The sequence below is a fragment of the Chaetodon auriga genome, chromosome 6 (genome assembly GCF_051107435.1).
Source record: "Chaetodon auriga isolate fChaAug3 chromosome 6, fChaAug3.hap1, whole genome shotgun sequence".
NCBI classification, from domain to species: Eukaryota; Metazoa; Chordata; class Actinopteri; order Chaetodontiformes; family Chaetodontidae; genus Chaetodon; species Chaetodon auriga.
In genome coordinates, this window is record NC_135079.1 from 23,163,253 (window position 1) to 23,188,482 (window position 25,230).

The 25,230-nt window shown below is 44.0% G+C and overlaps 2 protein-coding genes across 2 annotated transcripts in view; one reads left to right on the plus strand and one right to left on the minus strand.

Moving 5' to 3' along the window:
- Nucleotides 1-2,620: 2,620 nt before the first annotated feature.
- On the plus strand, nt 2,621-10,303 carry map1lc3b (microtubule-associated protein 1 light chain 3 beta). The gene is made up of 4 exons (XM_076732868.1): nt 2,621-2,904; nt 5,704-5,759; nt 7,921-8,027; nt 8,406-10,303. The coding sequence occupies exons 1-4, from the start codon at nt 2,865-2,867 to the stop codon at nt 8,581-8,583; spliced, it is 381 nt and encodes a 126-aa protein (XP_076588983.1). The 5' UTR covers nt 2,621-2,864; the 3' UTR covers nt 8,584-10,303.
- Nucleotides 10,304-11,584: 1,281 nt separating this feature from the next.
- zcchc14 (zinc finger, CCHC domain containing 14) overlaps nt 11,585-25,230 on the minus strand; it is a 28,573-nt gene continuing 14,927 nt past the window's right edge. Inside the window, exons 5-14 of the mRNA XM_076732003.1 lie at nt 25,082-25,153; nt 24,905-24,972; nt 24,093-24,259; nt 21,925-21,961; nt 21,317-21,842; nt 20,690-20,778; nt 18,110-18,246; nt 17,783-17,935; nt 15,209-16,444; nt 11,585-14,576 (exon numbers count right to left, since the gene is read on the minus strand). Coding sequence (XP_076588118.1) covers nt 14,521-14,576; nt 15,209-16,444; nt 17,783-17,935; nt 18,110-18,246; nt 20,690-20,778; nt 21,317-21,842; nt 21,925-21,961; nt 24,093-24,259; nt 24,905-24,972; nt 25,082-25,153 — 2,541 coding nt within the window. The 3' untranslated portion in view covers nt 11,585-14,520. The remainder of the gene's footprint in view (nt 14,577-15,208; nt 16,445-17,782; nt 17,936-18,109; nt 18,247-20,689; nt 20,779-21,316; nt 21,843-21,924; nt 21,962-24,092; nt 24,260-24,904; nt 24,973-25,081; nt 25,154-25,230) is intronic.

A 25,230-nucleotide genomic window follows, 5' to 3' on the forward strand; every position in this document is an offset into this window, starting at 1 on the left:
CACACACACACAGAGTAATCTCTTTGCAACCCTCTAACACACACTACAGACACAGGCACACCTGACTGAACGTCAGCTGGGGGGTTTCAGGTGGGGAAGGCTTCGCAGCATGCCAGCCTAAAAATATAATGCGCTGGGAGGTCCTCTGTGAATAAACAAACACACCGTAACATTAGCCATTCTCATAGTGAGACCTGGAAAAGAAAGGTCAAGAGACAAGCATCAGTGTCACACAGAAAATAGCATCACTGTCACGTGTTCAGCGAGTAAGAGAGTGTTCATGACTGTGAAGGACATGGTCCTGCTCTCAATGTGCATTTGGAAAACTAACACAGGCCTTGTTGCACTGCCAGCTTGTTAGTGACCCCTTGCAGTGCACACTGTCCTTATGAAAAGGCAAAGTGGGGCAAGCCTCAAACTGATTTCAAACCAGTTCTGCAATTTCTGCATGAAGTTAAGAGTGTAGTTAGATAAACCCTGAGCAGTGCACCAGGCTTTGTCCCCTGCTCTGGCCCATGAGACCAGCTGCTAACTTTGACAGTACAGATTAGCAGCAACAGGTGATCAGAGTTCTCCACCTGCTGGACAAAAACTAGAACTGCGTCTTCTTCTTGGCCTACTGTATTTGAACTACAACTACCATCAACCCTGATGTCCATGGAGAGATTTAGCGAGTCCCGGATTTAATTGCGGCGTGTAAAGGTATTTTTATAGCGTACTCAGTTTATACTACCTCTATTGTTCTTCTGAAAGTATTGAATGTTTTATTCCACCACACATAGGCCTATGTGTATTTAACTTTCCTGATTTTACTCATTTGAGCTCATAAATTAAACCACAGACAACATAAAAAGTGGTCAAACTCACCGCCAGTCACTCAGTGTCAGAATCAGCTACAGCAATACACCTCTGCTTATATTAACATGTCTATAAGTTAACAGTCAGTTTAAGCTTTCAAAATGAGTACATTTACACTGGATGCTTAAGGACTCATGCATCTTACTGCTAATACCTTGTTTTTCACTGTTTTGAAAGAACCTCATTGGCTTTGTCATCCAACTTTTCTAAGTAGCAAATATTATGCAGTGTCCCCAAACACTGCATAATTAGCAAGCTCACACAATGCGGCCATAATTCACTGAGCAGATGAGGTGATGTATGTTTTCCTGGCAGCTGTTTTAAAGCGCCACTTGGGAGCCCAATGTTTTATCTTTCCTCCCATTATCTATACAAGTCCTGTGACCCGTCATTGTTCCTGTTTTCTGTTATCAGGGGTTTGACAGCAGTTTGTGGGAGCAACTTTAGTAATGATGACCCATAGAGAATGATGATGGGGCCTAAATAAGAATCAAGACCTCAGATGAAAGAGGTCTTTCACATATGCTCTTGTGTTTTATTACAGTCCATCTCGCAGTTGTAATACCAGTTTTTGTATTTAAAAACATTACACATACCAGCTTTAAAGCTGCATTAAAAAGACTGTGACGTGAAAAAGGACTTATGTGCCTTTAAAAAGAAGTAGGTGAAAGAGGTTTCAAAACGTTTCCTTCCTCACCTGTTTGAGAAACCATAGATTTATGTATTATTTAGCCAAAATTGCTGTGACTGCGCCTGTCAACATGCTGACGTTTCAACCCATGAACTCAGTAGGCCAAGCTATTACTTTAGTATTACACGAGGACTCGGTTCTCACTGGCAGACCACACCCAGCTTTAAACTCTTTTGTTTTAATCCGTTGAAGTTTCATGACAGCATGACAACACTCTCACATTGAACCCGCTCCTGTGGGAGTTCCTGCTGCAATAGGCGTCTGCAGAAACACATTTAGCCATGATGACACACATACACCACACACACAAGGTGAAAACATTGTGGCTGCTAAACATCTGTGTAGATGAAGTGATGAAATAATATTTCAGGGTAAATGCAAACTTCTCCGACAGAGCAGTGAGGACAGCAGTATGCAGGACTCACTCGACTGCTTTATGGCCTTGTATAAAGCACCTGTATGTGGTGCTGCTGCTATTTTTGACCACTGAGAAATTGTGGTTTGCTTTAGAAAGTCAGCATCAATCAGAGAAGCTGATGTGACATGGTGTGACAGTCCTGAGGTGGCATCTCTCAGTGTGCCCAGTTACTGTTCACTGAGGCATATGAAGAGGTTTTAACCTTACAGCAGACTAAATGTAAGAATATACTGTCAGAAATAATAATAATAATAATAAATAAAAAAGTCTGTGTACCAGAGTTTTTCAGAGAGTTTCAGATTTTGGAACCTTGATAAAAGGTGATTTTAAATGGAACTAGAGCTTTTAAGAGATCATACAGGTTAATAAAACCATTGCTCCCACATAGGAAAATCTTTCATTTCTCTTGCACTGAGGTTTGAATATAGAACAGGAAATTCTAAATATTTCTTTTTAATCGCTCCTGTAATGATAAAAAGTTCTCTAACTCACATGTATTCCTAAAACAGTGATGCAATATTTGTCCTTTCATTTGTTTATCCAACGTTAACTAAGTGTTTTTGTCGCAAATTGAATTTGACAGAGAGAGAGAGAGAGAGAGAGAGAGAGAGAGAGAGAGAGAGAGAGAGAGAGAGAGAGAGGCGCATGACGTCAGAGGTCAGCTGACAGGTTTGTTTTGCTTGCTCGAGCTCGTCCTGATAAAAACACAGCCAGCGGAAGGAAGCAACGACATCAAGCCATTTCGAAAGTAGCATCCTCAGTAACTCTTTTGCGAAAACGCTACCAGCACCGGAGCCACGGATAGTTTTATAAACCCTTTGTAGCTTTTCTATTTTGCTTTGATACAGCCGCTACCTCTGTTTTCATCTACTGCCAGCTGCTTGACTTTGACGCAATATGCCTTCAGAAAAAACCTTCAAACAAAGAAGGACATTCGGTAGGTGTTATCACAGCTTGTTTCGCCGTTTTACACACAGCGCTTGTGCTCCATGTCTTTGATGTCATGTCCGTAGCTGTCGCTCGGTTTTGTCTCTCAGCTCTACCACAGTGTCGTCCTGTCGCGTAGACAGGCCAGGTAGTTGTTAGGCATTATCCCAGTGGAGGCTATTAGCGTTCATTTGGTTCAGCTAGTTCAGTTCATACTTTAAATGTATGTGACACACATCAGAGGGAATACCGCAGGTTTGTAAATGTACACGGAGGTCTGTGGTCATGACAGCTTATCGAGGAGAGAAGACATCAGTGGGTTCCACTCGTGTACATACAGGGTTAAATATAGAACAGAAACCAAAAGAACAGAATAAAATAGCGTTATTTGCTGGAGGCCTGTGTGTGTGTGTGTGTGTGTGTGTGTGTGTGTGTGTGTGTGTGTGTGTGTGTAGTTGCATCAGAGCGGTGGAAGAAAAACAAAGTGGTGTCGAAATGCAGGGCAGAGAGAAGGAGAGCTGCAGGATTGGGGGATGGGACAATTTGTGGAGGAGAAGAGAGGAGTTTAAAATTGGGAACGATTGAAATGATACCTAAAAGTAGTCTGTTATCGTTTGTGTGTCTTTGTTTGAAGGGTAGGCCACAGCCTCGCTGCGGATTAGTTTCACCCGCACAGCTAACAAGGCCTGCAGTGCTTTTGCAAATGCAAATTAGTCGTTTATCCACATGCCTCTAACTTAATACACTTTGTATGTCACGTCATGTAAAACAAACTCTGAAACTTCTTTTCATCAAAATGTCATTGGGTTGATGAGTTGGCCTCGAGTTGTTTTCCTCGAAGTGTTCTGAACTCGAACAAAGATGGGAACTGTTGCCTTCAGTCCTGGAAATATAATTCCCAGCATGACTAAAAGTTACCGACTTCCGGTTTAATGTCACGTTATTGGTCCAAATTTACACAAGCGGAGCACGTGAGGACCAGAGAAACATTGAGTCACGTGCGTTAAACCATATTTGCGAACGTGCAAAAGTGCAGCTTTAGACCCAAATTGATGTTTTTGATGTAATGTAAACTTCTTGAGGCGCAGCGAAGTGTTAGTGAAGACTGTCACATCAAGATACACACAGAGATACAGTGTGATAGTATTCAGCAGCTGGTTGTCATTTTCTGTGTTTCATCCCTGTGTCACTGCCTTGTGTAATCTGGGCCCACCTGTCTGAATAAGCCCACTTTTCACAGCGTACACAACGCTGTGATTAGGCCTGGATGAATCAGCAGGCCTAAACCTGACTTCAGTGTCTGAGTGTGAAACAGTTCAAGTTTCATTTCTATATAATGGGTCATAACATGACTCAGGAAACCACAGGGAATCTTCTCTACTGAATAACTCCCATATTGTGACAGAACAGAAATGTATGAAAAAAAAAACCCCAAATGCTTTTAGGTCAACTGCTTCCCATTTTGTGTGGATATGGTGTGTGTGTGTGTGTGTGTGTGTGTGTGTGTGTGTGTGTGTGTTTGATTAAAATCTGATGATCGCTTCTTTAGTGGCATGTCACAAGACTTCAGCTAACCCTGACAGCTGACAGGAGGCAGTGCACTGCCTTCGAAGGCTTGGCTCTGGTTTCATTTTTGCTATTTTTATCAAAGGTTTCATTGTACACATTGTCCACAGTCTGATGGAGATGGCCATGATGTTGAGATGTTTCTTTTTTGTTGACTGGTCCCGTGCTGATCATTAGACTGTTATTGCTGTGTCATTACAAAGTGCAGTTGGCCCAGGGTGTCGTCTGTGGCCATTTGTTTTGGCCCAGTTGCAAATCACTTAGAATGGGGTTAAACCTCAGAAAGGAGGGGCCTGCTCTGCTGTAGGTCATCAATGAGGACGTGATCCGTCCAATCAGCAGCTGTGGCACTGACCTGATCTTTTAGATTTTCACCGTAGTGCTGAAAACCTTCAGCTGAGAAACCATCCAGGCACAAATGAACATGATTTTACATTCTGCAGCCTGTGCTGAGGACGTTTAGTGGATAAAGACGTTGTTAATATTATGAAATGAATTCTAGGAACACCTCTGATATAAATACATCAAATCTCCATTATGTAACATTTTCGCTTTGTTTCCTACACAGGTGTGGTGTGTGTAAGGGATCCAGATTGTACACACTTGAGAACACACACTAAAGTAATTGAGTGGAAAATGAGTGAATTATAATTTCAGTCTAATAATCTGCTAATCACTGTGGAACAATGTGCTTACACAATGAGTGGATTTTAGGAAAGCCCATTATGTTTTCAGTGCAGTGCCTCAGTCCACCAAGCAGTCTTTTAAGTACATTGTTCCCAGATGTTTCTGTTGTGTATAATGTTAAGCTCCAAGATTATAATCATATTATGATTTCTTTATGAGCATTATTCAAAGTAGAAATGATGTAAAAGAGTGGAAGACCAATTACAGCTGCAGCAGTCTTTGGTTAAGAATGTGTGATCCGTTACCACCTGCCCAAAGCTGTTGAACCAGAGATTATAATTACACATTGACTGCACCTTGATCACATGATCACCAAATACATTAACTTACAGAGGGGGATGATTTGAATACTGTGTATGCGTGCATGTGGAGTGTCTGAGCAGTTAAAACCTGCCTGTCTGTTTGTTGTTTTTTGGGGGGTTTCTCTCTCTCTCTGTTTGCACCTGTATCTGAACTCATTTGTGCTTTATCAGCATGGACTGATTCCACCGACCTGCCTATCTCTTTGCCTGGTTGTACATTTCCATAAACCTGAGTCTGTTTTTCTGCCCTACAGAACAGAGAGTAGAAGATGTCAGACTGATCCGAGAGCAGCACCCCAACAAGATACCTGTGAGTTCAGATCCACGTTCACCTGCATTGATTGAATGAGCACTGGAGCATATGCAGTAAAATCCACCAGTTTGAAAACACCCTGAGAAAAACACTGGAATGGCAGAAATGTCTCAGCATGACATGCATAACAGCAGGCAGGAAGACACCAGTAAGAACGAGACAAACATACTGCAACGGAAAGCGTTACCACATATTTCCTGGTTGTACTCTGAACTGTCTGTGAGATTCAGTGTTACACATTTCTGCATGGGCCGTTTGTCATGTGGTTGGTTTTTTTTTTTTTTCTTCTTGCTGGTCATTATTTTAAGTTTATGTCATGTTTTAGGGTTAGTCAGGTTCCGTCTTACAGTGACCACAGCAGTTACTTCCAGTTTTTCTTATGAGATATGAGTGCAATGCATCTGCGAATAAGTCAGGTTTCCAGTGGCTCTTAGCAACCACCAGTAAACAAAGGCACACCTCATGTTTCGCCTGCTCATTTTATCATTTTGAGAAAGAGTATCACCACTGCCCTCCATCTGCTGCCTCGTGTAGGCCTCATCTCATCTTAGAAGCACCTCAGCCTATGTGTGTGTGTGTGTGTGTGTGTGTGTTTCCTGTGTACTCTCCTGGGGCTATGAACTGCCATGTCATGGTAAGTGTTGAGACCACAGGCAGATGCGCTGTGTCACTGTAATGTAACTCCATCCAGACAGCCTCAGTGAAGACCGGGGTGTGGGGGAGACTGACTGATTGCAGCTGTCAGACCAGGCCCTGCCTCGCTGAGCAGTGTACCTGCTTTCATCCTCTCAAACAGAGGTCAATGCACCTCTCAATAATCGCTCAAGTTTCACACCAGCAATTGTGCTTCTCCTTAAAATTCTTTTTACAAATTAATTGTCTTGTTACAGTAGAACAGTTGTCAGTAGATTAGATAGAAAATAAACAACACATGATAAAGTAATCAGTGGATATGTTACAGATAAACAGTAACTGACATCAGAGCTGGACAGTAAATCAGTTTATGTCATGGTTTGGCTGAATACTGGCTGCAGGGTGTCCTTTCTAAGTAGTTCAGCGAAACTGTCTGTCCACTGTTCTGAGTGAATGTGCTGGCTACATAGTACAAGCCCCTATCTGAGATGAGTTACCACAGCAACAGGGACGCAGTCAAAGCCTCTGCTTATAATTTATTGCTACATTAACAAGCTAATATGTAATCATAGTGAGTGACTTAAACACGCTGAGTGCTGTCCTTCAGTGGCTTCAGGGCTTGAGAAAAACTTCAGATATTGTCTGCAAAACACATGAAAATGTAATTTCATTTCCCCTTTGGCGAGTAGCCATGGCGTAAGCAGCACGAGGTCCTTCGAGGTGTCTGTTATCAGGAATTAATGGACGCTGTGGAAGCCGCCATGTTGTCCATGAATTCCTGATAATGGACACCTTGTCAGGCCTTACTTAATGTCAATATCCTGATATTTGATGCAATATCATCTAAAATGTGGTTACTGTAACCATCTGTGTGTTTGTTTCTCCATGTATTGACGTGGTCTGGGCTATATGACATCAGATAGCCCAATGTTACATCAGCAAATGTCTCGTTTTGTCTCATCAACAGTCCAAAACCCACAGATAGAAAAAAGAACCCATAGTAGAAGAAACAGTTGCAGATTAATCAATTAATCACCTAATCATAGCAACACTAGTCTGAAACGTCATAAATGTTTTCTGGAATACATTTCCTTAAAATGTGCTCACATTCAGTTCATCACAATGTGTAGCCCTGTAATGATATAAGATTTCATATGATTTAATATTTATCTGCATCAGACAGCCAGGTTATGTTATTAAAGGCAACATAAACACAAGCATGAATAATTAAGACAACACATGGCTCAGGTAAGTAAGAGACAATGAACGTGGACTTAAGGTTCAGGAGGACAGTTCAGCAAAGCAGAGGGCTGTGTTTCTTTTTTTCACCACATCATCTGATATGCATGACTTCATCTACCTATTACATCTCACTATTGATCATGGACACTGGTCTCAGAACAGCTTCTGGTGTCAGGGTATCAGGTCTAAAAGCAGACAGGAAACTCTGCCTTCATAGAATTTCACCAGCCGGGGTAAATGTAGAGAAATCATGAACTGACTGTGTGTATGTCTCTGATCTCAGGTGATCATTGAGAGGTATAAAGGAGAAAAACAGCTTCCCATCCTGGACAAGACCAAGTTCCTGGTGCCAGACCACGTCAACATGAGCGAACTCATCAAGATCATCAGGTAGACCTGAACTCTTCCCCTCTCCTTTTCCCTCTTTTCCTTTCCTTTCCTCTCCATTCCTTTCCTCTCTTCTTGTGTCCTCTCCTTTCCTATCCCTTCCTCTCTTCTCCCATCCTCTCTTCTCCTTTCCTTTACTTTCTTGTGTTCTCTCCTCTTCTGTCATTCCCTTTCCTTTCCTTTCCTTTCCTTTCCTTTCCTTTCCTTTTCCTTTCTTGCCTCTCCTTTCTTTTCTCTCCTTTCTTTTCTCTCCTTGTCTTCTTTTGCCCTTCCTCATCTTCCTTTCTTTTCTTTCCTCTCATTTCCTGTCATTTTATTCCTCCTCCCCTCTCCTCCCTCTCCCCTCCCACTCATTCTGCCTTGGCTTTGTCTCCCCACCAGGAGGCGCCTCCAGCTGAACTCCAACCAGGCTTTCTTCCTGCTGGTCAATGGCCACAGCATGGTCTCTGTGTCGGCTGCCATCTCTGAGGTCTATGAACGGGAGCGGGACCAAGACGGCTTCCTCTACATGGTGTACGCCTCCCAGGAGACCTTTGGCGATGCCACGGCCACCCAGTGAACAGCCTTCCTTCTTCTTCCACCTGGCAGACAATTGGACAATTGGTAGTTTTTAGCCCCCTCCATGTTTCTTGCCACACACCTTTAGTCTTGTCTGTAAGAACTAAAACACCAACTGCAACATCTAAACACAACGTATAATAGTCTCCCAGCTCCAATTGGTCTCCGCTAGGCCTGCAGTGAGTGAATGGACTGTTTGTGGACCACCACACTCTCCCAGTAGCATAAAGCCACAAGGGTTGACTAGAACTGCAGAGTTTGAGTAGAGAAATCCCCAAATCTGACGATGACTCAGGCCAATAGAGTCTCTTAGTGTCTCTGCTTCTTTATTGTCCTCTCTGGTGAATCATGTCCGCTGTCATGGCAAAGTACAGCCTGTTGATGCCAGTTATTTTCAGTGTTGTGATTACGTGTCTCCTAGGCCGTATTTATGTTAATGTATATATACATTTCAGGTAGTGACATTACATAAAAGTGGCGGGGCTCCACCACTTTTCTATATATACATTAGCCAATGAAGAAAGCCAACCTTAATATTAAGGGTTTTGGAGACAGGCACTAGAGAACGTTAGGGGTGTGTGGGTTCATATGTTGTTTTTAGAGGAGATTTTTATTGAAGTGAAAAGATAAAACTAAGGGATTTGTTGTCTCGAGCAGAGTACTTTCTCCAGAGAAAAAAAGGTAAATGAAGTAGAGAAGACTGTTGTTAGTGAACACATCTCTGCTGTGTGTCTCATCACATTCCCTCAGTGGTCCTTCTTTGGTGTTTTCATCCCTCCCTGCCTTGTAACCTAAAGCATCTTCACTGTAACAACGAGATGTTAGGAACTGCTTTTGCTCTCGAAACAGATGATTGTAGTTTGCAAAAAAAAAAAAAAAATGCCTTGGTGTACAGATAATATTGACTTTACAGCTTTGAATATGAAAGGGGTTCCAGTGAGAGTGTAACCAAGTTGACTTTGGACACACTACAAGGAGCATGGTCTGATTGCATGTGTGAATGGAGCATGATGGTGTTTCTGTCAATGCTGATGAGGGGAGGGGGTCGCCATTTCCTTTCCGTATTATCTCCTTTGTCACGAGTATTTCTGAAGGTGATCAAGGGATGAAGGAAAGTCAAAACGGGGTTGAAACTCGGACAGGTTGACGAGCATCGTGTCTAACTGTCCGCCCGTGTCCTGCCTTTGACCCACAGGGCTGATTTCCCACAGCTGTCGTTGTTGTTCAGTTTCAGGTCACTGGAATTCAACCAGCGCCGTCACTGTGGGAACGTACCCCTGCCCAGTGGCTTTTTAAGGTCTGCACTCTACAGAAAAACCCTTTCTGTCTATAGATGGTCCTCCACACTTTCTGTGCTGTTGTGCTTCTCTTCATCCTCCTCCTCCTCCTCCTCGCCATCCTCTTAACGGATTGTTTAGCTGCTTTTATATCGCAATATTTTATCATTTTGGTTCGTTTTGTTTAATGTGATTTTTATTCCACTGTACGCCATGTCTGTACTCTTCTCTGTCTGCAGTATGTGAAGTACAAAGGTGACTTTTTCTCTGAAAGCCGCTGTGTGTTTGTAACAGAGGGGTGGAGCATTTGTTTCTGTGCTGACTTCTCTGCCTGCTCCTCTGTTCCTCACACACACATCCACACACAGCAATATCACACAGCCTCCTCTTCTGTATTTATGTTGGTATTTTGTAAACAATAAAAGGAGATAAAAAAAGAGAAAATTGGGGGTTTCTGTGTTATTCTCACTATAAACCAGTTTCCCAAAACCATGGCTGTTTGTTTGCACTGTTATAAAGGCGTCCATCATGTTGCTCACACCATCACAAATAACTCTCAGCACACATTCATGTAGTACCTACTGTGTCAGTAGATACAAAGTGAGTCAGTTGTGTAAAACATGCCAGAGAATTATCTGTACTGAGGGTACAGGTGTCTTAGGTGTTTTGGCATAATCGTCAAATAAAATCATCAATAATCATCAAATCCTTTTGAATGTCTGGTTGCTTGACTCGGTGGCCAAAGGAGAGAGAACACAGCGTCAAATCATTTCTGCTGCTCTCAAACTCATTTATTTCATTGTGTAAAACCTCACACGCAAACTACTGCAGCCAGTTGCCATGTGCTGTACTTTCAGGCCTAAATGTTTCAAATCATGTGCATTGCTTATGTCTGGGATCACTTTATAGCTCGTTAACAGATGCCACAATAATACCCAGAGGCAGATTAATAGTAATGTTCTGCAACATTTAAGATGTGTCTGTATTTTTTTTTAGCAATCTAAAACATCTAATCCTGCATGTGTAAATATGGGTCTGCTCCACCGTCTGCCCTGTAATTTACTATGGATGAGAATGGTGGTTTTTATCCATGACAAAATTAGACCTGTAATCTCAGTGTTGCTCCACTGGCTAATTTTAACACAAGTCCTCCAGTCCGCTGCCTTAGTTTGAAGATTTAAATGTGACTATTCACACAGAAATCTTACAGACCATTATTGGATTTATATTCAGGCAGATATTGAAAAGGACAAGAGAAGATACATGGGACAGTGGACGGAGATGTAGCTGTTTACCAGGCACTCCATGCTAAATGTGTGTTCTTTGCAGTGTAGAAATACATTTGCTTATATTCACAAACCTTAAAGGAAAGTTTACATTCTCCAGAGGGACCTGTGCAGAATCTGACAAATAGCCTCAAGTGATGTCACTTGAGGCAGCATCAGTTGGGGCTGAAAACCTCTGAGGGTGTGGACGTAGAAAGAAGTGAGCTTACCAGACTCTGCTCGAGGCTAGCAGCTCGGGGCTACATTAGCTGATAACTGTCCACCATGAGTCCAACGATGTTCCAGGAGTCTTTAAATTGAACAAGTAACTCATATGCACACCACGATGAAAGACAGAATCAGAAAATATTTTATTCTCCCTGTTTCCATCATACTGATAAAACAAGTTTTAAAACACAATAAGCAATATAAAATCTGACCTACAAATGAACTGGATAATTAGAAACTGTGTTCAAACATAACACAAATGTTTCAAAAGCCCATTTTACTGGAGAAGACGCACATGCATGCTGGTGGATCAGTTCACCACCTCTACTGGGATCGTTACAGACTTTTGTCTGGCTTTAAGGAAACTGCAAAACTAAATAGTTTAAAAAAAAAACAAAAAAAAAACAACTACAAAAGTAGAGCAATGTGACAAAAAAATCCAAAAGAAGGCATTCTTTGGTTTGATCAATGGAGGCAGCTGTTCTGTACTGTGCAACCATTTAAGTACGTATAAAGTGTCTTTATGCAGCCATGTTCGCAGAGACAGTCGCACTGTTACGGAAAGTTCAGTGAACATTTGGCTGAACAAGCCAGAGCTGGCTGGTTGATTCTCAGCCTCACATTTCTGTGAACAGGCAAAACTCCTATATTTTATACTATATTTTAATATTACAATACAAAAAGCACATTGTTGACTTATTCTAACAACAGACATAAGCTGTTAAACACACTGAATGTTCATCATTTACTATTTTAAATAAACAGCCCACGTCTCTGTGCTGTGCCCTCCAGGGGTACAGATAGAGTTTCATCTGAAGGACCAGCTGTCCTCATGTCTGGAAAACTCTGGGTCCTGCCCAGCAACTCACCCGCAGTCAGAGACTCGAATACACCGAGAACGTTTCTCTAAGAGACTCTTTCCAACTCATCAGTCCTATGCGTGAAGTCTATACACATCAATTACAAAAACATACCTACTGGAGTGAGAACAGGTTTAGGATCAACATCCAGGCTGCTCAACATTCATTCACTAACACTGATAACATGAAAAACATATTGTCATTGAGCTGAAGTAGAAAAAAAGGCACTTTTAAAATGTCCATCCAGCTTGAACGAGCACACTGGCGTGAACTGAAGATACAGAGACATTCTGTGCTGACCCAAAAGGTTTTTGAAGTGTCTGAAACTGCTCAGTGTGCATTGTGATTGTCCTGCTGTAGAGGAACAGTATTTGACACCGGAGGTTGTTTTGCTCTCAGCTTGGCTCAGAGGTAGAGAGGCTGCTGTGGAGTTCGCCCCAGGCACTGGTGAAGGGCTTTCATGGACAAGAAAGTGGCTGGTGCGGCTTCACTCTGTGATCGCCAGCTGCTGAGGAGGGATTTCAGTTTCCAAGCGTGAACTGTCCAAACACACTTTGATCAAGACAGTTGTCCCGGCACAGAGCTGGATGCTCCTCGTCCATCTTTTCTTCACAGCTAACAAGCCTTGTCACATTTCAAACACTCTTCTGGAGGGTCCACGAGGGGTGTCCTTTGCAGCCGTCAGTATCTAATAAGCTAATGTCCATTACTGAATGAAGGAGATCAGTGCTCTGGTGCTCATTGATTACTAGATGATACCTCACATGGGTGAGACCAATGAAAAAGCTATTGTGAGGAATCCAGGCAGTGAGAGCTCATTCACACCTGGTATTTAAAATGAGATCTGGATTAGTGAAACGACCCGATCTTACCTCTGTGTTTACAGCTGGTATTTCGCTGCATTCTCTTTCTCTCCATCTACAAAAACTTCATTACTTCTCCCCCTGTTTTAAATTCAGCAAATCAAGTTATTCCTTTCTTGTATAAAAGATACTGTGTCACTTTGTCCCGCTGTACTGGCCTGTAGGCTCCTCTGAGACTAGATAAATTATCTGCCCTGTTAACAGCAGATCAGCTGCACAGATGAGTGCAGCACACACTGTTATTTCTTACCGTACAGCAAGTTCATTTCTCACCCATGTTGCCTTGATTTTCATGCAGTTCTGTGGAATAACACATCTTTTGGTGCTTTCAGGGCACAGAACAGATGCAGAATAGATGTATGCTGGATTGTCACCACTTGGTATCATGGAGGTTGGTATGTCTTGCTGGTCTCTACACCACCAGCCTTTTAATGCCACGACGTGGTCATCGACTTTAAAGGACTTAACAGGTTAACATGAGAGAACTTGAATGCTTCATCAGCTTTGGTCTGTGTGGGACTAGACCACCTGATCTCGGGTAGAGCAGCAGGTTCAGCCGAAGCTCAAGTCAGGGGTACTTTGGTTTGTAAATAAACCACAGATAGATTTACATTGACTTTTGAGTTTCTTCTACACTGCAATGCTCAAAGGAAACAGAGGAGCTCCCAGCTGCAAAAAAAAGAAGTTGTGGATGGTAGTTGCGTTGATTGCCTTTGCTCAGCGCACATATTGCATAACTTCCTGTGAGTATAAAATGTAGGATGAGACGTTTCATACGAGCAGATTGAGTGAGAGCTGCGTCTTTGTGGCTTCACAGTGCTGGACATACATGCAAGCTATCCAGTCTGTCGCTATGATTTGTTTAAACTGAGTTTTAAGGTTCAGATCATATAAAATGCACTCATCTGAGTTCCTAGGGAGTGCTGTGCCTTTGGTTTACATCATCTAGAAGACAATGAATGCTCAGTCACTCAGGGTGGCAGATTTTCAGTCTCTCCGATCGTACTGCACCATCAGTAACACGACCGATTGCCTGTTTGTCGAGTTTCTTCTGAGGATGAGGCAGAGTTCTCTGAAAGGATGCGAGGCAGTTTGCAAATCTCCAGCTCTGCTCGTGACTTAAGTTCGTCTTTATGGAGAACTGAGGAGGGATGAAAGCTAATCTGATGACACACACTGTGACAGCCACTCCTCTTCTGGTCAATCTGTTTCTTTTGCGTCTCTCATCTCTCTAAGCTGCTGTAAAAGAACTACAAAAGACACAGGAGGTCTGGGCTTTCACATCAACCGTCTTTGGACAGACTCGTCGTACCCAGAGGCCGTCCATCCGTCCGTCCGCTCGTCCCTTTTAAACTCCGTGGCTGCTGCCTGCTGGCTTCAGCAGGAGCGTGAGGTACAGTTGTGTCGGGAGTGTGACAGTTCAGATGCACTGGTGTTTCTACTCGTCAGTCCCCCGAGTCCTTACTGTCAGAATGAGGAGTGTACTTCAGCCGAAATGTTCCTGTGAAGCACACCAGAGAAATTCAGCTGCAGCGTTGAAGCTTTGAAACGCCAGAATAACACAAAGACACACAGTAGAAGGCCTGTTTGCTTGATGAAACAATGACTACTGTTTAATTTAGTCAGTTATTTTAATTTATTGCTTGTTTATTTATGGTAACAGATAATCTCAAAGTCTACTAAAATCACAATAATGATCTTTCATATCTAGACAGATGGCTGCAGTCTAAACATTGGTGGCTATGATATTTATTGATCACGTGCTTTTTTTTTCTATTTGCATAAATGATAGCACATTTTGTTGCAGTCAAAACTCCATGAGATAGATCATCATCTTTAACATGCTAGATTCTGTTTCATATTTAATTATCAATTCATTATATAATATCATTGTCAATTTGAATTATATATTTTAAAGAATTAAGGCAAATGATAAAGAGGAAAAATTGGTTTTGCAAACTCAGATTTCATTTATTGCCCTTTTAGTTTTAGTCCATTTTTTAAATGTAAATTACATTTTAAAATGTAGAACACATCTTTTAATTGATCAAGATATTGATTGATTAATATTAAATATGGAACACTGAAAAAGTCTACCAGGAAATACCTGCAGCTCATTGGTTCTCTCCTCACCTTGCTGTGTTGAATCCATGGGCGGCTGCTTGCACTCCTCTGCTCTGTGCCCACTGGCACCACAGTTATAACACGACAGGCTCCCTGCTGTCCGTTTCTGGCCTCCACTTCCCACAATGCCATGGGGCTGGTAGAAGGCGAAGCCCTGCTGCGGGTCATGTGACACAGGGCTGTGGCGGTAGAGAGGTGGTGGCACCATCATTGGGTAGGAGAAGGCTCCAGTGCCGGCGGTGCTGGACGAGGCGATCAGGGGGCTGAGATGGAGCAGAGGACCCAGAGTGAAGAGCGACGGGCCAGCCGACAATGGCTGCAGGTAGCCCGCCGCTGCGTATCCAGGCAACGCCCCGTACGCACCGCAGTTTCCCCGACAACCGCAGGAACTGCAAACACACACGGAAGGGGTGTGACCTGAACTTTGATCCAATGAAGACGCAGAGGAGGGGGACGGGGAGGGGCTAGAGGTAGGCTGGGGCGGGTAGTAAGTGTTGCCAGGCACCGCAGCCACAGGAACATTGCTTCCGGCTGCCATGGGAACAAAGCCACCACCACTACTGGAGCTGCCAGACTGTGAGCCAGACTTTGTGGAGGGACAGGAGGAAGAGGAGGCAGAGGAGGAGAAGGAGGAGGAGGAAGAGGAAGTAGGTGGGCAGGAGTAGTATCCAGATGGAGAGGGGGATGAAGAGGAGGAGAGGTGGAAGTGAAGAGGAGGGTGGGAGACGTGGTGGAGGCTGTTGGAGGTGGAGGTCATAGCAGAACTGGTTTCCACCATCAGACCCACAGCACCTCCCGCCAGGCTGCGACAAACCACAGAGTCCTGGAGTGTGGATGAGCCGTCCATGTTCAGGCCAGGGAACAGGTTCTCCAGCCTCACCCCCATCCCCACATTGAGCCCTGTGCTGAAGCCGGGACCAGCTGTAGGCAGGCCCGAGCCCAGCGGCTTAGTCCGGTCCTCTGTGCACAGCGGAGGGGGCCTGGGCTTACGCGGGGAGGCCAGGATGCGTGCTGGGTTTGAGACCGGGGAGAGCAGGGTCTGGGGGTAACTGGCCTGTGGGTGGTAGGGAGGCTGCGGGAGGCCGAAGGAGCAGGAAGGAGGGAGAGGAGGAGCTGGATCAGTTTGAACAGGTAGGACCTGGGCTGTAGGGCGACTGGAGCCTGTGGGGCAGCTGGAGTTCAGGATGAAGAGGCAGGAGCGGTCCTTCTCGGGCCCCCCTCCTGCTGCGTCTGGACCCGGCACACCTGTGACACAAACACACGCCGGTGTGTTGAAAGCTCACTTTAATGTGTGACTGAATACCAGAGAGAGGAAGGCAGAAAAAAAGGTTCTCATGAATGTTGAAGTCATTGGGCTTGTAGAGGACCAGGAACATGACTTCAGCTGGTTTGCTGTCAAAGTCTCATAAAATCAGACCTATTAAAGGATACAGCTTACAGATACAGTCGGTGGCACTCTAATGTGTACATGTATTCATATACTGTAACATGTGATTGATGTGCAGTTTTCTTTAAATATGCATGCCACTTTTCGAAATGAGCCACTCTTCACATCAGCATAAATTCAGTCCACCACACTCCACTTATCTAAAAAGAAAATACATCACTTTTAAAGCTGCTTCGCCTGTTACTCCCATTATTTCCTTCTTCCAAAACAGTGATGAAGAGCACTGGGAGCAAATGCCAGGAGTTGAGTTTTCATTAAAGCAAAATTATGGCTGGTGTGTTCACTGTATTCCAAATTAATCAGAGCACATAGGGCCAAACGGCCACCTAATTCATCGCTTGCTGACAAGCGATGCAGCATTTAAAAGGCTATTTTTAAAACAGAGTCTGGTGCAGTGCTCACTCCACATGAAACACAGCGGGGCTACATTACATCACTTTCAGAACAATGAGGACAAAACAGCTTCACAGATCTGTTTTAGCTGAGTATTCTCTGGGTCAGATAAAAACACAGGAAAAGTCCATCATCACGTTAGCGTGTTGTTCACTCCTCAGTCTGTTTGTAACCAACAACATTATCTTCACCTCACCTGTCTCTGCTCTGCTCTGCTCTGTGTGTGTGTGTGTGTGTGTGTATGTGTGTGTGTGTGTGTGTGTGTGGAGGGGTTAATCCCACCTCAGAGTAACATGAGGGTAGAGGACATTAATGATGGGGTGAAATTTTACCAGCTGCAGATGAATATGGGCGGAACACTGGTAGTTTCCCAGGCAGTGACACAGAGGTTTCAATGACGTAAATTTGGTGTTGTTAAATTTCAACACAACGCATTCACTTACTTTTTACAATGTTACATGTTTTTGAATTGATATCATCAAAATCTTTCTTTGTTTCCACAGTAATACAGAGGAAGTATTGCCTGGGTCCAACATCTGCATGTGTGTCTTAAGCTCAGGGGGAGCAGGGGCTTTCTGCTCAGCCCATGCTAATGTCACAATTTATTCTCATTATTTTGGGCATGAATGGGAATTCGCTGATTAAGACTTGAGCATTAAAGCAATAGACAAATAATACACTGGTTCTCTCACTACCAGAGCTGCTTTTTCAGGATTATCACTCTGTGATGATTCGAAACTTACGCCTGTGAATGTCTCTGGTCCTGTCGAAGGTGCCATCACAGCAGAGTGGTGTTCGGGGGGAGCAGGAAGAGCTGGAGTAGCCTGAGGACGAGCTGCTGTCCGTTGAGACGGGGTGATGGTGCGGCGCAGCGTCCACCTCCACTCGCAGCTCTCCTAAATACATTTCAGTACACCACAATCTTGGGCTGTTGCCGCAGTTTGATTCTAAGTCACTTTCAGATGAACATCAAGTCAACTGATTTTGGGCCACTGACAGCAAACATTTTTTCACATCTAAACATTGTAAACTTGTAAATGAAGTCAAATGAGACAAACAAGCTGTGTTACCTGCAGTGGAGGTGGGATGTGCTGAGGGTCCCATGTGACTGGAAGGCGTCACCCTGGCGATGCCGCCGCAGGACCGCTTCTCCATCTTCATCTCTCTGCTGGGGACACACACAGCTTGATGTATGCTGTGGTTCATCCTGTTTTGTGAACATGACACAAGTCTTAAGTTAAAGCCTGTCCAGCTGTTGCGAAAAGGTGTAAGGCAGCTCTTGTTCTCCTATTACCACCAGGGGGAGACATTTTCCACTCAACATGTTCCTCAGCATCCCAACTGCTCTTCCCCAAACATCTGCAGATCTGTTGCCTGGGCACCACTGCAGGAACTTTGCATTTCCTGTGTCTTGTTTAAGCATACTCACACACAAACACACGCTGCCTAATGGAAACCTGTTGATACTGGGGATGGAAACACCACTATCACGGATAATGAGTGCAGCTCACACGTGAGAAACCCACCAATGCAGGTGTGTGAGCGTGTGTGGGTGGATGTGTTTGTGTAAGTAAGAGAGTCATTTGTAGAGGCATTTGTTTTCACGTCCACGTTTTTGCGTTTTTGCATGTGTTCCTGTTGGTTATCTCCACATAAGCACATCTTATCTCTATGGTCCCCCTTCAGCCGGTTAACCATTGACACTGCGTGGACCAGTGCTGCTGAATATTTACTGTGGAAATCAGCAGCTGATCAGTCTGTCTGTTAATCGTTAATAGAACAAAGCATCTGCTAACTTCACCATGCACTGCCCCAAAGATCTGCGCTGGAAACTGCACTTTAGTCATTCTAGTTTTTACAGACGCAATGATAAGCATACTCTAATACTGCAACATATATGACATCATATACTCTGTATGTAGACTAACTTTGTCTGGGGATAGCAACAGCATCACCTGCCAGTGCATCAGCAATGCTGAATTCAGCATCTGGGAATTTCATGTCAAGATTAGTGGCTAGAGTTGTGAGTACAGATTTTCCCTGAGTGATTTCGGACTGATTTTGTGCACCCTCAGTTTAAAATCTGCTCCTGTGGTATTCTCCAGATGTTCTGGCAGATTCTCAGCATGTGAGAGGAATACACGCTGAGCCTCTCATGGCTCAAAAGGACACATAGATGTCAGTCAGATATGATGACACTTAACTTCCAGGTCAAATCCCACAACAGTTTGCTCTCTGTGGAGTTTTCATACAAGGGAAACATTTGGTGGTGTGTGTGTGTGAATCTGTCCGCAGCTAATCTCCCATATTACTGGACCAATCAGCCTAATATTTCTTATCCACATTTATGACTCATAATGCTTTTTTATTGACAGCTCTGTTTTATAGCCTGACTAAGGACTCCTTATTCCTCTTAAAGGGCCAGTAGGAGCCACAACAGATGAACAGCTGCTTCAGTTCAGTGTCCCCAGCAACATCTGGCGGAGATATGGTGAGTGCATGCTTCGAGCTGGTTTTGTTTTGAACTTTGTATAAGTCATCAAGGGTTCATTCAGCTGTCAGCAACAGCTGAACTCTTCTTATTCATTGTTTGTTCCACTGTTCCACAGTGACTTTCAGAATGGTGGGGTTTATCCATGATGGACGGGCTCTTATTTACATTTAAATTATACCATGATTACAGGGAATACAGTATTCTGATTGGCCAGAGGCAGTGCTTTATTTTCAGATAACTATACTCGAGTCTTTTAGATGTCGGTGGTGCTTCTGTAGGCCATACAACACCAGTGAACAGACTGGACAAACTGGGTTGGGCTCTCCTCAGGCACAGAACTAAAGTGGTTCATGTCAGATATTCAGAACTGTTCTGTCTCAAAGGGTAATTATGCATCTGAGGGGGCAACATGATGTGTGGGGTTCCAAAGATTCAGTCCTTGGTCCTCCTTTATTTAATGTTTACATGCTTCCATTAGGCTACATTATACAAAACAATAATGTATCATAATTACGCAGATGAAACCCCAATTTACTTTGCTGTGTCCCCAAGCAAAGACAGCGAAATGCAGACAAAACTAAGATAACTGTGTGAATGTTAGCCCTCATCTCGACTCTCTGTCTCTGAAAACTTAACAAGTCAGTCAATCAAGTCAGAAATCTTGGTCCAATCTTGACCTCAGACTTAATCTTTAACAGTCACATCAACTCCATGACTTTCTATTACAAAGTCTGCCTTCTACCGCATTAAAACCATTGCAAAGGTCAGAGGATTTATGTGCAGTCGGTACTTAGAGAAACTAATTCAAGCTTTCACTTCAAGCAGGTTAGATTGCTGTGATGGATTTTTCTCAGGTCTCCCCAAAAGAACCTCTGAGACAACTTCAGCTCATTGAGAGCGCTGCTGTGAGAGTCCTGGTAGACACATCTCTGACGTAGACAGAGCCAAGCTTGCTGCTTCCCCCATACCAGTTTTATGCTAAGCTAAGCTAATTACCGCCTGGCTCAATCTTCATACTTAGCGCACAGACAGGAAAGTGGTATTAAGTTTGACATTCCTGTTCTGAAAAACCATTAGCACATCAGCCTCTGCATTGTTTGCATTAAAAAGACTACAAAACAGTGGATTAGTGACATCTGCAGCTTACTCTACTGACTTTTGCAGCTCTAGCTGAGTCTTGAGTTTCTTCTTTGCTCCTTGGGTCAGGTCGTACTTGTTCAGGTCTTCCTCTGTCAGCGCTAAAAACTGTAGGTAACACAGAGAAACAGATTTCAAACTAATAAACATGTACCGGAAAAGACGGCTTACACATGTCCACCACTTGAAATACTGATTTTGGTAGGTTACTTAGTGTGTTTGTTGTTTATTGGAAAACAGAAATATATATATACAAAATATTATTTTTATTAGGCTACATCAGAGCGAGCAGAAATCCATGATGATGAATATACTTCAGTAAATAAACCAATTTTCCTCTGTTTCTTTTATTGACTAAGAAGTTTTATTTGTTAGGAGTCCCACAGGGCTGCCAACTCTCTGGTGGTGAGACTCACTTCTCACACACTCTCACACCACACAATCTATTTTCCCATGTAGAGAAATACAAACCTGTAACTGATAACAACACAAAAAGCAGAAAGACAGAGGACAGAGTCAGCAGCTCTTCTGGCAGTAGCGTCTCTCCCTCTCCTCTGCGACTTTAACTTTAAAGTGCCTGTTAAACTGCATGAATAAATAACGCGTAAATAAACAAACTACAGGACAGAAGCTAAAGCTAACCCACCTCCTCCATGGTGAGCTGTTTGAAGACGGGGTAATACTTGTGGAGCCGAAGCCTGCGGAGCCAGTCCAGGATGCCGTTCTGCTCTGGAGTGTTGGACTGAGACTGGCATGGTGCCTGTGAATGGGATCGGGGTTGGGAATGGGACTGCGGATATGAAGGGGACTGGGAATGTGAGTGGGATGTTGGCTGGGAATGGGACAGGTGCAGGGACTGAGGCTGTGTGCTGGACTGACTGCTGGTCTGTGGATGAAGGTGGTGCTGGGAGTGCTGGGGCTGAGAGTACGAGTGCGACTGGCTGTGCTGGGGATGTGGCTGGGAGGAGGGATCACCTCCGACGGCCATGGAGCACTGGGTGGGCAGGGCTGGCACGGGGGGAGGGAGCGAGGACAGCTTGGGGGAGTGCTGGGGAGGAGGAATGGAGGGAGCAAGAGGGGGAGGGAGGGAGGAGAGGTGAGGAGAAGGGCGAGTCAAGACAGAGCTGTGGGTGCTGACGACGGGCTGGACGCTGGCCACTCTGTACACCGCCCTGAGAAAGGAGAGACAGTCTGAGAGGGCGCAAATGATGATGATGAAGAAGGATGGAAGACAAAGACAGGAAAAAATCTTACCTGTTGGTTCCTTTGTACTGAAGCATACAGCCAAGATCTGAAAGATGGAGTGAAAGCAAAAATTTCACTGAGCAAACAAAATCAAATCAAACTCGGGCAACACAGTGAGTTCATCAGGAGGTTTTGGAAACAACGAGTGATGAGAAAAAGTGCAACTTATGCAGAAGTCTGGGTCAGAAATGCTGTAGATGAGGAATGACTCTGACTTCAACTGCACTTGCAGGTTTACACTTTTACAATTGGTAACACACATTTCTCTCCAGTGCTTCAAACCTCCTCACACAGGCAGCACAGCAGAGGTCAGTGTGGACTAAACTGCTGATCACTTTTCATTGCTTTCACACAAACTGTTTCACTGATCACATCTTTCAAAATCAAACTGTATCTCCATCAAACTCAACCACCAGCTAAACTCTGTGTATTTACACTCTATTTTGTTTACCTTCCAAACCCAACATAACACACAGTTACTGCAAATAAGACTGGAATTTACTCCATTCTGCTACATCTAAGGACATACAACACTGTCTGATTTCACTGCTCGATGACTTCTATGAAAGACTCGTTCCAGGTGAGGAAGAATGCAGAACATTTGGTAATAACATGGGACGATGTGGCGTTTCACCACCTCTTCGAGTCACAGAGTAGTTTACAGCCCTTCCCAGGACGGTGTCACTTTTCCTTCCACCTTCCTCTCCATTCCTCAACCCAACAGAGGAATTCTTTTCCTCGTGGAGGTGGAAGGTTTATGGCCACCAGCCACATGATCAGATGTCCCACATGGATGCAGTGAATGCTGGATGTCATATCTGTTACTGATATGACATCTGTTTCATTGACAGTGATACACACTGAAACTTAAGGAGTCTGTGCTCTGAGGACTGAGTGTGTGATTAGTGTTCTACATTTTGTATCTTGGTGAGGATAGATATGATGGAATAATGTTATCGTGTCTTATCTGTAATGTGTATTTACAGTGGTGCACTAGGCATAATTAATCTTATTATATTATCATCTCTGGCCTGATAAAGGCCTATCAGGTCAAAACCATAGTATACATAGTTTTTTATCTTTTATAATTTACAATAGTGCAAACAAAGTGCTCCAGGAATTTTAAGTTCAAATGCAAAGACATTAATCTGCTGAAGAAGATTGGCATGAAATATTTTTACTGACTGCATGTGAATTTGAAATTTGAAAGATTTGAATGAATCAGCCATATGTGCAGTCTTTGAATGTTTATCAATATGACGACTGGCCAGGCGACATTTTGTTCTTGTCTGAAAGCAAAGTCTGCTGTTTTTATTGAAATAAACCCATGAACTAGAAGCACGCGTGCAGTGAGCCATGTGTTCAATGCAATAAATGTGATGTTACAGCCTAACATTAAGCTTATGAAGAACGGACGGTGGTGTAGTGTGTTGGAGGGCAGAGCTCTGCGTGTTTGTGGAGGCAAATTAGAGCAGAGTCAGACACATTCATATTAGCCCTGTTCCCTGGGGTCTCCTGCGAGTCTCGCACATACACACACACACAAACACACACCGACACAGAAACACATACAAAAAGCACAAACACACACGGATATACACTGCACTGACGGCTATAAATACTCTTCGAGATGAAGTCACACTCAGAGAATCCACAACACACACACACAACATGAGGTCACCACTCTCTATGCTTCCCAACACAAACATGCCACCCTGAATTCCCACACCAGACTAAAATAGACCCTGTCCGCTCCCTCCAACACCTCCAGAACACAAACTGAAAATCCTGCCTGCAGTCTCACCTCTTCTACTACCACCCAAGACCGACACTCATGGCCTCGTCCTTTCCATTACCTCTTTCTTCACTTGCCTCTTTCTCTCACCTCCAGCGCCAAAACCCTGACATGATATCTTTTATCTTGCACAGTCCCTCCTTGGCACCTTGATTGCCTGCATCTAAGAATAGGGATCGCCTCTTTTATACCCCTGCTGCTCCCTGTAAAGACTAGTTTTACAGACTCTGCTGCAACATACTCATGACATCTGCAGTTTGATCCCATCTGATAATTTGTGCAATGCATAATTTCATATTTCTCAACAATTTTTTGACAAGAAACAAATGAAAATCCAAACTCGTGAAAGGACATTGATTAACAAAACAAAATAAAGACTTACTAGAGCTGGAGGTGATGGGGCAGGTGGGGGCTACAGGAGCAGTGGGAAGGGAGGGGGGCAATGGAGGGAGGGAGGCAGGACAGTTGGGTGAGAGAGGCCTGGTGGAGGTGAAGAACAGCTGGACGCTGTGGTGCTGGAGGACATGGCAGGGCAGCGCTGTCAGACACCTGGGTGCAGGCAGAGAGACAGGACAGCAGGGGGACAGACAGGAAGTCAGACAGACAGCGGGGAAGCCAAATGAAGTCAACTGGATTTGAGATGTTCAGAGAATAAAGACTCCACGTCTTCATTTCTTGTCTCTGCTTTCCGAGCCAGACAACGAACAAGCAGCTGCTGCTCACCAAAGAACAGAATTTACTAGGTACAGTAGATTTGCTATTCTGCAAATATGACATGCTTATAACAAGAGTGCTAAGACCTTTGTGACCACCAGTGGCACTATGGAGCAATCTGCATGTGTACAGGGATGCGCATGTACACACACAAGTGCGTGGCGATGCAATACACATTCCAGCCAGACCTCATGCTACACTGGGTTACATGAAGGCAGTAACGCTGACATGCACCAACAAAACACTGTGAGTAAAAAGACTGTAAGCAAGCAGACATAGATAAAAACCGTGCCGGATTTAAATCTCTCCAAAAAAATCTGCTTTGCACATGCTTTATAAGGGACAGTAAGAACTTGATCCGTGGTAAGCAGACAAACTCTCTTCCTGAAAGAGTTCAATTAAATGTCCATATTTTTCCTCAGCTGGAGCACACCTCACCAGGACAGGACAATAATGAACAGGAAGTGCTGTGGGACTAACCTGGGGTCCAGCTCTAAGGACTGAGGGAGGCATTTCTCCACTTCTTCATCAGGAAATGCTTGTGACAGCTTGGGGAGAAAAGTTCAACATCAAGACAAAAACATATTAAATGAAGCACATGGTGACATCACGCTTCCACGCAGATGATACCAAGAGTGTTTCAGCAGAGGTCCTGACCTGGGACAGCAGCTCTGTCACCTCCTGCTGAGTTCTGACAACCGACGACACAAAACCATCTGACCAGCAGGCCTGGAGTGAGGAGTGGAAAGGAGGAAGGATGAGGAGAAGGGGAAGGCGGAGGTGATGGAGCAGAAAACCAGGTGGGA